Source organism: Astatotilapia calliptera, chromosome 11 (genome assembly GCF_900246225.1).
Source record: "Astatotilapia calliptera chromosome 11, fAstCal1.2, whole genome shotgun sequence".
Classification (NCBI taxonomy): Eukaryota; Metazoa; Chordata; class Actinopteri; order Cichliformes; family Cichlidae; genus Astatotilapia; species Astatotilapia calliptera.
The window spans coordinates 33399755-33414373 of record NC_039312.1 but is presented as its reverse complement, the minus strand read 5'-3'; the positions used below and the strand labels follow the sequence as shown (position 1 = coordinate 33414373).

The following is a 14619-nucleotide window of genomic DNA, read 5'->3' as shown; positions in this document are numbered from 1 at the left end:
AAACAAAAGATAAAGAAATGAGGGGTGACTCAAGACTTTTGTACAGTGCAGTATTTTTTGATTATTCAGTGCTCAAAATAATCCTTATTTATTTTATACTGGGCTTAGCACGCCCCTCAGTTTATCTTCTCTGAAGCATTTTGACAGACAGAAGCTTTGAAAAGCACGTGGCTCAAGCTGCTGTGCTCACAGTCACATCTATATATGCCCATTTTGGGGGGATTCATTTGCTGTGACCTCATACAAAAAGTTTTGTAAGTAAAAAAAAAAAAAAATCTATGAAATGGAGCTTCAGAGTATCTGTGAATGGTAGTCATGGCCATTGATCAGTGGGCCTTGATCAGTGCTCATGAGAATCTAAAAAAATCTTTATGTCTGAACACAAGTGTTTAAAAGTTTCAATATTTAATTGTGTTTTTCAATTGAAGTTACAGTCATTTCAAAAGTATTCAGATCCATCTATCATTTATCTCTTAAAGGGATATAAATTCTTTATTTTTCCCATCAGTAGTGCCAAAACCTGCATCACTACACTGAAGCATGGTAGTGGTATCATGATTTATTTCTTAACAGTAAGCACAGATCTCTGGTTGTGATGGTGTTGTAACCACCAGAGATCTGTGCTTTGATGATGTCTTTTTAATTTTTGGTTGAATTTACTTAACCAGAGTTTAACCAGAACATGACCTGTGACCTTTAAAGCCACCTGCAAAACATTTCTAAAAACACAAGTTCACTTTGTCACTAAAACCAAAACAGATTTTTTTTTTTTTTTTTTTTTTTTTTTTTTAAAGTACAGGGGTCTGAATTCTTTCTTAAGGGACAGTAACTTGGTGGTTTTCTAAGTAGTGACTGTGATAACATCTTCTGTGAACTAGCTGGTTTCAAAGCTAATTATGAATCAAATATTTATAATTAATAAAAGGCATCTTGATAAAGAGGTTTCAACCTACATCTTTCTGACTCAGCAAATGTCAAAAGGGTAGAATAAATTTTGTTGGGTAAGTAAGCGGGCCCACCATCGTTCTTTTTCCAAGTATTCAAGCTAGAAAGGCAGTAGGCAGGATAGCCCGATTGTTAGCAACAGTGACTTATTCATCGAAGTGATGAAGAAAAATACTCAATATTCAGAGACAATAAAGAGAAAATCCTGACGAAAACTCAAATAAATGAAGATTGTGCACCGGGCTGTAGAAAGAAGGCTGTAAAGATATGTCAGTAGCATCACTGGGAAAAGAAAGGATGCATTTCTCAGTGACAGGCTTCTCCATGATCACTGTTTTTAATGACACAACACATCACTGAAATGAAAGATTTGAAGGACTTCAAGGAATGCAGGAAAAAAGACAATTTTTAGATACTTGTATTGACAATCTAATACCTGAAATGCAAAAATAACACACAAAGATTACTTTAAAGACTACACATTCTGCGGTGGTGCTTGTAGTTCTGGCTGATAGTTAAAAAATATACAAGTAACTGAATTAAAAATGTATATTTTGTGCATTATGTTTATAATTTAAATGTCTTTGTTACCACTGTTTTACGATCATGTGGTGACTTAACTCCTCAAGCTACATTTCTAGAGGTTTGGACTTAAAGACGATGTATTTCACAGGCTGATTTTACAGTGACAGCCATCAACAGTGTCAGATGTATAAGCTTTAAACAAACTGAGCTGTTTGAAACTCAGCTATGTTAAAAAGAAATAAATCCTACGGCTTTAATTTTGGCTTCTTTACCACAACTAGAAAAGCAAACTGATAATTCTGTTTAAAACAGTGCCTATAGATCGTTAAATGGCACTGCAAGAGAAATTTATATTCTCAAATTTGTTTTCAACAAAAACACAAACACATGTTACATTTTTCATTTTAGTATATTCTTGGTACCAGAGGTTATTTCCACGAAAGCAATCGGCCCTAATTTCCGTGAAGTTTTTTGCATAAATGTGCACCAGTCTCTGTTGCAACATGTTTGAGGATTTTCTTCCTGCTGTTTAAATCCTCCTGCAACATTTTAATGAAATTTACATCGTTAACGAAGCCAGCCCAAAAGAAAGAGTTTCTTACAGTGTCATGATATGTTTCATATATTTTAGACATGTTATTAGCTCTTGACCAGATTCTAAGAAATGCCCCCACACTTTTTTACCCCCAGTACCTTAAAGTGGCAGTAAAGCCTAGATGCACATTATTTAAATTAGACAGTGTCACCTAATCTGGAACTAATGACTCCAATTTAAATCTAGAAGTGTACTTATGTTTTCCTTCTGACTGATGTGCTGTTTATGTATTTAAAGTGATCAAAAAATGTCGTAAAATTAAATGCCGTTAATAGTGGGCACAGTTATGAGGATGAAATGTTTATCTAAATACATTAAAAAAAATCTTTTTTCAACAGCGCTGTCGTTTGTGCTAAAACCTCTTTTGGCAGGTCGCACTCAAAGATGGTGTGAAAAGCCTCCACCTAGACACACAGCGCTGTCTGTGCTTCAGCATCGATGCGATGAATCATTAAAATGAAGAAGCCACTTTCAGTACTTCCCTCAAAAGTTTCATAATGTTACTCGAAAGCAGTTTTCACACATTCACTGCAGCTGTAAAGTCTTCTAAACATTACCTGAAGAGAGATTGTGAATACCCAGTGCGGTCGAATCGGATATTAGCCGATTTTAACCTCCAAGACCCCTGCTGAGCTCCCTCCCAGCACACTGGGAACGCTCCCTGGCCTAAACCATGCACAGTGATTCCAGTAGTGCAAAGTGTTTGTCTGAGCAGACTATTTCCTCCTTTCTGCTACACGTGAGATAAGACAATTCTAGAAAAACAGTTCAGCTGTTGCTTCGTTAGGTGAAGCACTGGAGACTGCTGCTCACTTAAGTCATGTTTCGTTTCCCTTTCTTTCCACTTCCCTGTTTTCCTAGCATTCAAGATATCTGTCACGATGCTCTTTTTTAGCTTCATGATAATTTTTGTATAAAATGAGTACTGCATACATTAAGTTCTCATTTTTATTCTTCAGCCTCCACCTCACTCAATCCTCAGCATCCTCTTCTGCCACACCAACCCGCTCAGTGGCGGACCTAGCCTGTTTGGCGCCCTGGGCGAACACTCCCTCTCATTGCTGCTTCACCTTAACATCTGTCTCCCTGTCTCATTCGCACACATGAATTCTGTCATGCTTCTGCTGGCTTTCATTCCTCTTCTCCTCAGTGCATACCTCCACCTCCTCTTTAATCTGACTACAGACCTGAAAACCTGATGTAATCCCACCTCACCTTGAATCCATCTGTCACTTCTGCTGCACAACTGTCCTTCTCACCGTCCTCATCCATAACCTGCACCACATCCACAACGACACAGTGCATCTACACTGCTCCATCAACGAAGGCAAAATGCTCTCTCTTGGCATGAAACTACTATATAAATTTTTTTTTTTTTTTTTTTTTTTTAAAAAGCATAATTTAGACTGGCAGCATGGTGGTTAGAACTACTGCCTCACAGCAAGAAGGTCCTGAGTTCAATTCCACCATCTCCACGTGCTTGTGTTGGTTCTCTCTGGGTACTCTGGCTTCCTCCCACAGTCCAAAGACATGCAGTTAGTGAGGTTAGGTTAACTGGTAACTCTAAATTGCCCATAGGTGCGAATGGTTGTCTGTCTCTAAGTGTTAGGCCTATGGCTGACTGGCAACCTGTACAAACTGAAGACAGCTTGTATAGGCTCCTGCAACCCTGACAAGGATGAGTGGAAGAGAATAAATGAATGGATAATTTAGACTAGTAGAAATTTTTTTTGCAGATTTTCTCTAGGGTTCTTTGGGCAGTATTGTGTAGTGAAAATCATGTGATAAGTTCTTGTGTGTTTGGAGGTCCTTCCTCGGACTGATTAAAGACTGGCATTAAAACTGCAGTATCAGTAAATCAGTCTCAGCTCACTGTTTTGCCCCAGGTTCTTCATGGGTAAATCTATGCACACTTTGCCAACCACAAATGACTGAAACCTGTAGTTGTGTAGGAGGGAAGCTAAATTACCTGTTACTACCTCGTTCGTTTTAAAACCTGACTGTTTTTTCAGGCGTCTGTCCACGAATCACGTTTCTCACGTAATGTATTTCTACTGTAACAGCCTTATCTGGGGGTTTTACTTTGCAAACACGCATGAGAAGCATCGTTCTGCCTAGTCAGTGTTATTACTCAGTCAGCCCCAGCTTATCTTTTTCTTATAGTTTTTCTTGACAAATGTTACTTGGCTTGATGCTTACCCTCCCTGCTGGTCCAGCAAACTGGCCTCACACACCTGCAACCAATGATAGCCACTGGGGTCCTGTTTAACAGGTGAGGGCTCACCAGAGTGGGCGTGTTGACGGGGAAAAGCCGCCACTGTGTCATGGCATTTGGGGGAAATTTGTGCAGGAGCAGCTTCACCTACATGTGATGAACAGATAGATGAATAGAAAAATGAGTGGGTGGATTCCATCTAATTCAATATCGACTCATTGTACTTACCACCAGACTTGACTCAGTGGTTGTTCGGCTGTTTTCAGCGCTGCTGACAGAGCAGGAAAGTTCATCCTGCCGCACTCTGCCCACCTAAAGCCGCAGCACCTTCGGCTCACTTTTACTTTTGTCTGACTTGGACCCCAGCTTTCTTATGTCTTTGTCCCTTTCGGCCACCATCCTCTGGTGCTCCTGCACCCTTCCGTTTCAGGTGCCGCAGATAACGTGGGTCAGTGTTTACAGCCGCGGCTTCCTCTTCGGCCAAATATGGTGTACAACCGCAGAAGTCGGGCTTGTTATTACCCAAAGTTACTCACACAACGAGCCGCCAACAGATGACAACAGCACCGGGGGAAAGGAAAGTATCTACAGCCACAGTCTGGTGTTGAAATTCTTAGAGAGGCCAGAAATACGATATAAAGCTCAGTTAAACCTCCACATTTAAATCACCCCATTCTGCCGAATGACTTCTTCTTCGGTGGTGTTTGAACGTCCGCTCGGCCGCAGCCGTCGAAGGAGTCACAGGGAACTGTAGTTTTAAGTTTAAATCTTCAACACACTCGCACAACATCAGTGAATGATGGTAGAAATATAATTTCAGGATGGGAAAAAATCAAAACCTTATTTGTGACTAAAGTCAATTTGATGGTGATTCTACAAATGGATTGTATATGCTCTCATCAAAGTTGTAATAGTTAATTAAAGCCGAGATGAAAATTAAAACTAGATGTGAATGATATTTTAGTTTATTAAAAAATACAATTAAAAAAGCTAAAACATTAAAACTACCTTCACTTGATTTCAAAAGTTAGACTTTTCTTTATTGTAATAGCTACAGATTTTCCTAAATCTTACCTCTGACATATATTCTCCATACAGTAATGATTAAGAAGACTAAACTGAACTAACTAAAACTAAATATTCTCAAATAAATAACTTAACTGAAACAAGAAGATCCACTCTGGAAACTAACTGAAACAAACGTGATTTAAAAACAAAAGTTAAAACAAACATAAAATACACTAAAACTAATAATTCTGCCCCTGGATGGTCTGCAAGTGCGATTATTATTTGTTTCTAGAAGGACTTTTTTGGTACATATGTGTTGCTGCCCAAGCTACATACTAATTAGAGACGAGAAATCTATCAGTACTATGAGGGACTCTGGAGGCTCTGTTATGCTGTGAGTGGGAATTTTGCTGGCATTATTTGGGGCCACTTATCCCATTAAATGGTAGAAATAACTGAAAATCAATAGAAAGTTGTTCTGAATGATCTCATTTTGGTGTGAAAAACTGGAGAAATTTGTCACCGTGTGCTGTACGCATGTGTATGAAAAGAGTATCCTCTCAATCTGTCACATTTAAAATCATTCTTCACCTTAGAAGTGACAGTTAAAGAAACCAATGTGTGCTGAATAAAACGAAAAAGCAATTTCCATGGCTGTTACAAAGCATCCCAGTCCACCATGGTGACTGTCATCTGCAGGCTAAAAATTAAAGCTGCTTTAGACTAAAAGACCCACAAAAACAGCACTGGTTATGTTGACTGGAGAAATAAATAGTAAAACTTTCGTATTGAGGTTACACTTTATTGTTCCCTTAGGAAAATTTCAAAACAATCGTTTCCACTGAATATTTGCATCACCTGCACAACAACTTGGAGATGGATAATGATCCAGGAAAGATCCAAACACATCTCTCATAAGTCAGTAAAACAAGAACAAAGTTACTGATTTAAGCATAGATATGGATCTTTATCTCTTTTATTGTTGATTTCTTAGTAAAAGCTAAATGCAAAGTATAAACATATTGCAAATAAGGTAGATTAAATTAAAAAAAAAAAAACAGAACAAAACACTTTCCCCATACAGCTACAGAAAATCATATCATCCAAAGCTCTAGTGGAATTCACAAACATTCACGTCTTAACATTCTGCAGTCAGAATGCGTCAAGTGTTAACATATGCAAATCAGCCAAAGCAGAAGCCTACTCTATGTGTTATATGGTGTTTTTTATGTTTTTGTCATAAAAAATGATAATCACATACATTTGAACAGATGTAAATGTTGTATGAAGTTCAAGCACAAACCCGCTGCTATCAAGAACACACAGCAACTTGCAACAAGTGAACTGGCCAGCTTCAAGCCACTTCATGGAATCTCTCCTGCCATGTGGTCTACAGCCGTGGCTGTCAGTGCCACCACTCTTATGAATTTTTCTGGCTCCAAACAAACTGACAGAACCATTTCCTGCTTTAACTCTCGCGCTCATGCTGGGAATCAGATGAAACTTTTACATTGCTCTCTTTAGACAGTAAAACAGGAACAACACCTTCAGCTGTTTTGTTAAGAATGCAGTAATCACTACAGTAACATGGTGCTAGAGTCTCAACAACAGGACTGCTTGGTAAACTGCACTCTGGGCTTTGTGTCACATCCTCAAAGCTGCAGCCAGAGTCAACACAGCTGATATCCAGGACATCTTCAGGTGGAGAGGAGGCAATCTCTGCCTCCCTGCCCCTCTCCCAGACGGAGCAGGGGAGCTGAGTATAAGAGGTGTTAGCTGGACAGACCATAGCTATAGGAGCAGGAGCCATATCCATCCCAGGCAGGCCAACGTAGGAGGTCTGGCACTGAGGGAATGCCAGCTGAATCACTGGAGGGTTTAGGAAGGTCTGGGTCTCTTCTGGGTCCTTCGTGTTGGGTTTTGGCACAACAGCCACTCTATCACTTATCATGCCCTCATCGGCTTTGTGCATTAGTACATTTTTACCTTTTGGAGAAAGCCATTCCTGCAAATTAAACAAAATGAAGATGCATCAGGTGTGACGCAGTAGAAAAAAGCACACTTGTGTACTACCTGCACTCTCAGAATATGAAGCACCAATGCAGTATAGATGTTTAATGGTTTGTCATGGTAACATGCTGCCGTTACAAATTTGACTTAGGGTGTTTATTTTTTTACTTGCAGTTTTTACCATCTGTCATTGCAACCATATTTGAGTGGTTCATTTCTGGTCCTATTGACCGGGGAAAGCTTTTTCTCACAGCAGCCAGATACACAGTATCATAAAGTCTAACAACTAACTCAAGGAGGGACATTTGTAGAACCGCTACATGAACAGAAACAGACTTCTCATGCTTGTTTGTGAGGCTTTAGCACTGTTTGTTATCATTTGGCCATCCACTCCTTCTCTGACTGAAAGGTCTCATTCTGCTTCTGAGGGGATTACCTTGAACTCTTCAACTCATATTTCTAGTGCAGAGTTGAGTATTGTGCTTCCATGAACTGTTTTTAACTGAATCGTGTTAGCAAAAATTGTGTGATTTGCCATAAAACTTGGTATGAATATGGTAGCACAGGACGAATGTTTTAATGATGCGCCGACTTTTTATCTAAAGTCACTTGTAGTTAGAGTTTATTTATCCTTTGAAAGATCTGGAGCTCTGCGTCACACGATTGAGGGTTTGCTTTCCAGCAACTGGGTTTATTTCAGTAAGACTGATGAACTGTCAAAATCCTATTTTGCTGAATGCTTTCTTTTATCACCAGTTACCAGATGGTCAACATGATAGACAGAACACATCCTTACACTAAACTCAGCATGTTTGCATTTCTAGTTTGACAATATGCTGGTATTCACATTTTTTGCAGCATCAGAATGTTACTAAAGTGTCACAAACACTATGAACGCTGTCTTTGACTGACACATCAAATAAATAAGGATGCCAGAGATGTTCCTGTTAGGGGTAACCACAGCAGATTATCTGCCTACCCATGGACCTTGACCAATTCACTGTGAAGTTATCATTACTATGTGATAGATGTGTATAAAGCTTATACACATCTATCATTAATTATGTGGTCTTCTTACATCTCATTTCTAACGTGTCATTTTGCACTGTGCTTCCATTGTGACCCTTATGTTAGGATTCCTGCACTTAATTGATTTTAACAGAAGTTAAAATTAAGCTTCTTCAGAAATCACTCATGTTATCTCCTTACCTGGAGATCACCTTTATGTTGCTGATACAGAGGCTGAAAGAAAGGAGCCGGGGATGGCGTGTGGGACAGAGTTTTTATCTTCATCCTGCCACACAGACACAAAATATGAATAAGAGGCACATTATCCTCATCAGACATGCAATCATTCCAAAGCTTAGATGAATTACCTTGCAGCTGGACTGTAGAATACAAACAGCAGAGCTCCCAAAACCAGACACAGTGGGAACAGATATTTGGCCAATAATAATAATAAAGTTTCTGGTTCTGAAATTACACAGAATTATTGACTCACACTACAAAGATGGCAGCAAGTCCATTATCTATCAAGTATCTGTGCTATTTTACAAAAGCGCTGAGAGAAAGGGAAGAGAGCAGCACTTGTTTTTGATAAACATTGTTCAGAGAAAACACCTCACAAGACAACAAAAGGCTGCTTCACACGAGCAGCGTCCCACCTATGTTTGTGATTATGAATAGCATTAAATAAACCTAAAAATCCATTCCTTTATCATTGTCATAAAATTGCTAAAGCAAATGTAGTTGAATTTTACTGTTAGCATATTTTTAGAAAGCTCCAGATAACAGAGGCCTTTTTTTACTTATGAAAAATGTGTCCTTTACCTTCTTCTGCTTTGTTTTCCCAGCATGTTGGTTGACTCCATTCACTCCAAGTTTCACTATATGTTTGAGGTCTATATCTTGCTTTAATGCAATATTCACTATTTTTCAGGTGCAATTTCCGATTAATAGATTCAAACTTCTTTTGGGGTGGAACCGTAAAAGTCTGTGGAAATGTTTAAAGAAACAATTATTGTTTGATTCTTTTAGAATAAAACACATTCTTAGTAAATATACTGCACGTAACAGTTCATCTTACTTTGTTCTCACTGCTTTCAGGTGTTTGAAGTAATATTTCATACATGAGGTAACCACCAAGGTATAAATGGTTATCATATCGACTTTTAAATGTAATGTTGAGAGTCTCTGTTGTTTCTTGGACCACAAGCTCAGGCGGAGGTTTCAGCTGAACTGATTAGAAATATCAATCAAATCATATTTAGGTATATCAAAATGTTCCTCTAAGCATCAAGGGGGTGCATAATATTTTTTTCAGACTATCATTAAAAATGAAGCACATTAACATATTAAGACAAAATCAACAACTACAAATGTAATTCATACTTACTGTGATTTGCTAACTTAAATTCATTTTCTAAATTGATGCATTGAGATTCATCACAAATGTCAATTTCATAGGAATTATAATCCGCCCAAAGCTTATTGTTGAGTTGACATTCACAGTAGTAACTGTGATTCATCACCACAAGCGGACAAGAAGGGCTTTTGGAGCAAAAACAGAACATGGACATGTTTGTGAATTTAGAAGCAGAAACACACACTTTCAATTCTGTAAGAAGAATCAAGTATTTTATGTATTTATTTAAGAAAAACTTACTTGTGTTCGGAGTTCTCCTTGAAATATAGGCTGTAGTTCGTTTTGTTCTTTCCCAATGGAATAGCAGTGATGTTGTTGAAGACACAAGTAATGTTGTGTATATAGTCAGTCACACACATCCATGACGGTACATCAGCTAGAAAAAGAAAAAGTAGAAGAAAAGAAATATTCAATTATTATTTCACAGTTTCTGGTATTGATTACTTCAATGCTATACTTGTGTATGATAAGGTAACACACACTGGATACTCCTATGTTTTTGTGCCTTATGCGATTAACCATGTAATCATCTGACTCTGGGCGCTCTGTGGTCTTAATTCTATTGGATTTGACTTCAGCCTTTGACATGGTTGACCATGATATCCTTTTGGCAAGGTTGGAAATGTTCTATCATGGTTTAAATCATATTTCTCTGAGAGGTCGTTCTCTGTCATGATGGGAAAATATTCCTCTTCTTCTGCCCTTTTTCGCTGTGGTGTGCCCCAGGGCTCGGTATTGGGTCCTGTGTTGTTTTCTCTGTACATGCTGCCCTTGGGCTCCATTTTTGAAAAACATAATGTCTCTTTTCACTGCTATGCTGATGATATTCAAATCTACCTCCACCTGACTGGGGATGTTTCATCTTCACTACATCCTCTGTTTGATTGTCTGAGGGATGTCAAAGACTGGTTATCACGTAACTTTCTTACTTTAAATGAAAAGAAGACAGAAATGATTGTTTTTGATAGAAATATGCCTCTGGGACAACTGACCGGCACACTCGGGCCTGTTGCTAACCACCTCACTGATGCTGTTAGGAATCTTGGAGTTTTCATGGATAGTTCCTTCAAACTAGATAAACAGGTTTCTACTGTGGTAAAAACCAGCTTTCACCAACTACGCCTAATTTCTAAGGCTAAACCTTATATACCACGCAAAGATCTGGAGAAACTCATTCATGATTTCATCACTTCAAGACTGGATTATTGTAATTCTCTCTACTTGGGCCTCCAATCTTCTCTTCTTCAGCGATTGCATCTGGTCCAAAATGCTGCAGCACGTCTCTTGACCGGCAATAGAAAGTATGATTCTATCACCCCTGTTCTGGCCAACTTACATTGGCTTCCTATTAAATACCGAATTGATTTTAAAATTTTATTGTTTACTTATAAAATCCTAAACAATATGGCACCTGACTACCTAGCTGATCTCCTCTGTCTGTATAGCCCTCAGAGAGCACTAAGATCATCGGGCCAACTGCTCTTAGTGCAACCTAGGTCTCGGCTGAAGACCAGAGGAGGCCGTGCCTTTGCCGTTGCTGCACCCAGCTTATGGAATACTCTTCCTCTTCATATTCGCGCATCAGATTCCATTCAGTCTTTTAAATCACGTCTAAAAACTTATTTGTTTAACCTGGCATTCAGGGCTAATTAGGGTAATTTACATCTGGCTTTGCATTTAGATTATGTAATTATTTTATATTTTATTTATTTTATTTATATCTGTAATTTATATTTTATATTGTGATTTTTTATCTGTATCATGATTTTACTGGAAAGCACTTTGGTGTACTTCGGTCTTTAAAATGTGCTATATAAATAAATTTTGATTGATTGAATTTTGATAATCACCAGTTTAGAGGGTAAATCTCTTGCTAGCAGCTCAGTCATCCCATGTGCACACTCCCTTAAAAGGTTCAATCCTTAAGAAGGCACTCTATTTATTTTTTTATTTAAAACCTTGATTGGTAAATAACCAGCATATCCAGCTGTCAAATATGTAGCAGAGTAAAAAAAGTACATCATTTCTCCACAGTAATAGAAATAAAAATCAATTTTACTTGATAAACATCAAGCTACTTTCCATATTTAATAATCAAAATATTAATCAAAGCTCAAAACCAACAACATGTGATATGATGATAGCTAACATGTGTGACTATTTGACATTTAAACATAACCTCTGAACCTCCTACTGTTACTGACAACTGGAATGTATGACATTAAAAGCTATGCAGTTAATCATAGTAGGAAGAAAAGGATGATATGATACAGCCGCAAGATGAGATAAACCATAAGCTGCCTTACTAATGACTTCCCATAGCTAAGTGAAAAACATCTCCATACAAATGAGCAATACCTTCGATCCCGCTGGTCACTGCAAGGATGCCGCAGCACCAAAGCCCAAACAGGAGCTGCCAGCACTTCATGTCTTTTTGAACACAGGTATCGTTCTGTGGATATGAATAAAACATATATGTTTAAAGCCTCTTTGAATTTTGCATTACAATGTATCTACTTCTTCAGTATTATGAAATTTGTACCATTTCATCTATATTACAATTGATTAGAATTTATCTTTTCGTAAACTACACTTGTCATAGGAAAATAACAAATAAAATGCATCAAGTTTATAACTTTTCATAATGAATAAATTCACCAGCTGACATGAGTTCAGTGATATTTTAGTAAATGTGCCATTACCTCAGCTCTGTGGTGCCACTGATGTCTCAGACGGTGAATGAGACATAGAGCTGAGGTTTAAACTTATCAATCACATCACAGGAAGTCTTTTTTTTTACGTCATTGGGTTTTTTTTCCCCTCTTGCCTTCTTGGTTTGGGCACGTGCTTTTGATTTAGTTTCATTGTACTAATAAAACTGTTCAGTCTCTGAAGATTATCCGGTTCTTTAAAGTTTTTTTTTCCCGTGATACAAAACCTAAAGAGACATTGTTTTATGTCACTTAGGGTTGCATTTTTATTCGCTTTAGTGCACGTGCAAGTTTCTTTTTTTAAAAATCAACTTTGTCAAAAAAGAAAAAAAAAGATAATTATTCTTCCTAAATGTATTTACTTTTTGGTGGTTTGATGGTCTTCCATAATGTAGTGCAACAAGTTTACAATTTATGCTTGTTTAAGGTTTCAAATATTGAGCCAAACAAGTAATTTCTGTGTGCTGTAGGTTACAGAATAAGGAACTCCAATGCAGGAAAAAAAAAGCTTTTTATTAAGCTGAAGGATGAGTCCAAGGTCCAAAAACAAAATAAAACAAGTCAAACACTTCAGCAAAATATAGAGAGCAAACCAGAAAAGATACACAGAACCAACAGGATAAAACAATGGACGGTGTACACACAAACGGTGATTAAGGAACGGGCACAGACCTCCAGTAAAACTCTGAACAAAGCACAAGAGGAAAGTAGTTATCAGAAAATAAACAAGAAAATAACAGCTTAGATAAATGAAACAAGGAATGAAACATGAATGAACCACATCAGAGGGGAAGCAGGAAGATGAGACAGAGAGAACACTGAGGGAAACCATGAGGGAGCTATAACATACTCAAAGACTCCAAAATAGGGCTGGTGCAGTAAAGTAATGGGCATCCAAAGCTCAACAATTACAAACCCATAAATGGGAACTAAAAAACCCAACAAGAATTAATGCTTCATGTTAGAATGATAATTAAGCACTAGAACAAGTGAAGATCCTGGACACAGCTCTGAACACAAATACCAATCTGAGAACTACTGCACTGGTTTGCTTGTGACTTTTGCTGGGTTTCTCACACTTCAGTGAAGCTACCAACCACAAGTTGATAGAGATAGGCTCGAGAGGATGGCTGTCTCTGAACGTTTTTCCTTATCAAGATTTAAATCTCATTTGGTGTGGAAAAAGTTTTGAACAACACAGCTGTTTGCAAAAACTGTAAAAACAAGCTTGGCGGGGACTTTAGATTTAGATTCTTTTTTATTCTTATTACAAGGTCCTTTAAATGTAGCCTGGGAAATGCTTAGCCACACAGGACACAATTACTGGGGTTCTTAATGTGCAGTTTTTATTGCCAATGGCAACTGAATAAACAAAAATGTCCTTTGACCTTCACTTTTGTGAAACGGCAGCCATATGGACTTGTACTGAACATCAACAGTATGAGAGGTAACGTGGCAAAGTAACAGGATAAACGATAAATAAAAAGATGCGCCAGTGCGAGGAATAAGGGAAATGAAATAAAATACAAACACAAAAATACGGCAGTGGCCTCTCTCTGTGCAGAACAAATTACAAAGAGCTAAATCACACAAGGCTCCTTTAAAAAATGTGGAAGTGTTACATACATTTTCTATAAACACTTATATTCCACAGCAATCTCAGTTTACTTGCAATACCGGAACACACAGATGACCTCGCCAGAAAATGGCTGCTCCGCGCTGCACATACAGGTCCTTTGTATCATCCATTTCTGTCACGGTCTGACTGGGGCAGACCGTATGTGTTGCAGAGGAGGACTCAAACGCAGACCAAAACGTGGTGTGGATTAACAAAACAAGCCGTTTATTGAGGTTAACAACGAGGGTACAAAATAATAGGGCATCGGTGAAAACTAAACAATAACCTAAACTGGGTGAACTAATAACAAAACATGAAAAACCTTAACCATAGTGAACTGACATGGGTACCTGGAGATGAGACATGGATGAGCAGACAACCTGACAATGGCATGCAGAAAACAAAGGGCTTAAATACATACATGAGGTGATCAGGGGAAGTGGAGACACATGGGGGAAACAGCTGACAGACATAAACCTAATGACAGGACCAGGAGAGGAAAGCTAAATACAATAAACAAAGAACACATGACATTGTCAGAATAAAACAGGAAATACTAAAACTAAA

The 14619-nt window shown here is 38.1% G+C and overlaps 1 protein-coding gene across 4 annotated transcripts; it reads right to left on the bottom strand.

The window, feature by feature from the left end:
• Positions 1-6087: 6087 nt before the first annotated feature.
• On the bottom strand, positions 6088-14421 carry LOC113031969 (interleukin-21 receptor-like). 4 transcript variants are annotated; one of them, XM_026184553.1, is made up of 9 exons: positions 14403-14421; positions 12082-12175; positions 9964-10099; positions 9694-9848; positions 9385-9536; positions 9129-9291; positions 8675-8771; positions 8508-8592; positions 6088-7293 (listed from the first exon to the last, which is right to left on the bottom strand). In XM_026184553.1, exons 1-9 carry the CDS (start codon positions 14415-14417, stop codon positions 6757-6759), a joined length of 1434 nt encoding a protein of 477 aa, XP_026040338.1. In that variant the 5' UTR covers positions 14418-14421; the 3' UTR covers positions 6088-6756. The 4 variants fall into 4 exon arrangements, with proteins under 4 accessions (XP_026040338.1, XP_026040336.1, XP_026040337.1 ...); XM_026184551.1 differs by lacking the exon at positions 14403-14421 and adding an exon at positions 14103-14246; XM_026184552.1 differs by lacking the exon at positions 14403-14421 and adding an exon at positions 14112-14246.
• Positions 14422-14619: the final 198 nt, after the last annotated feature.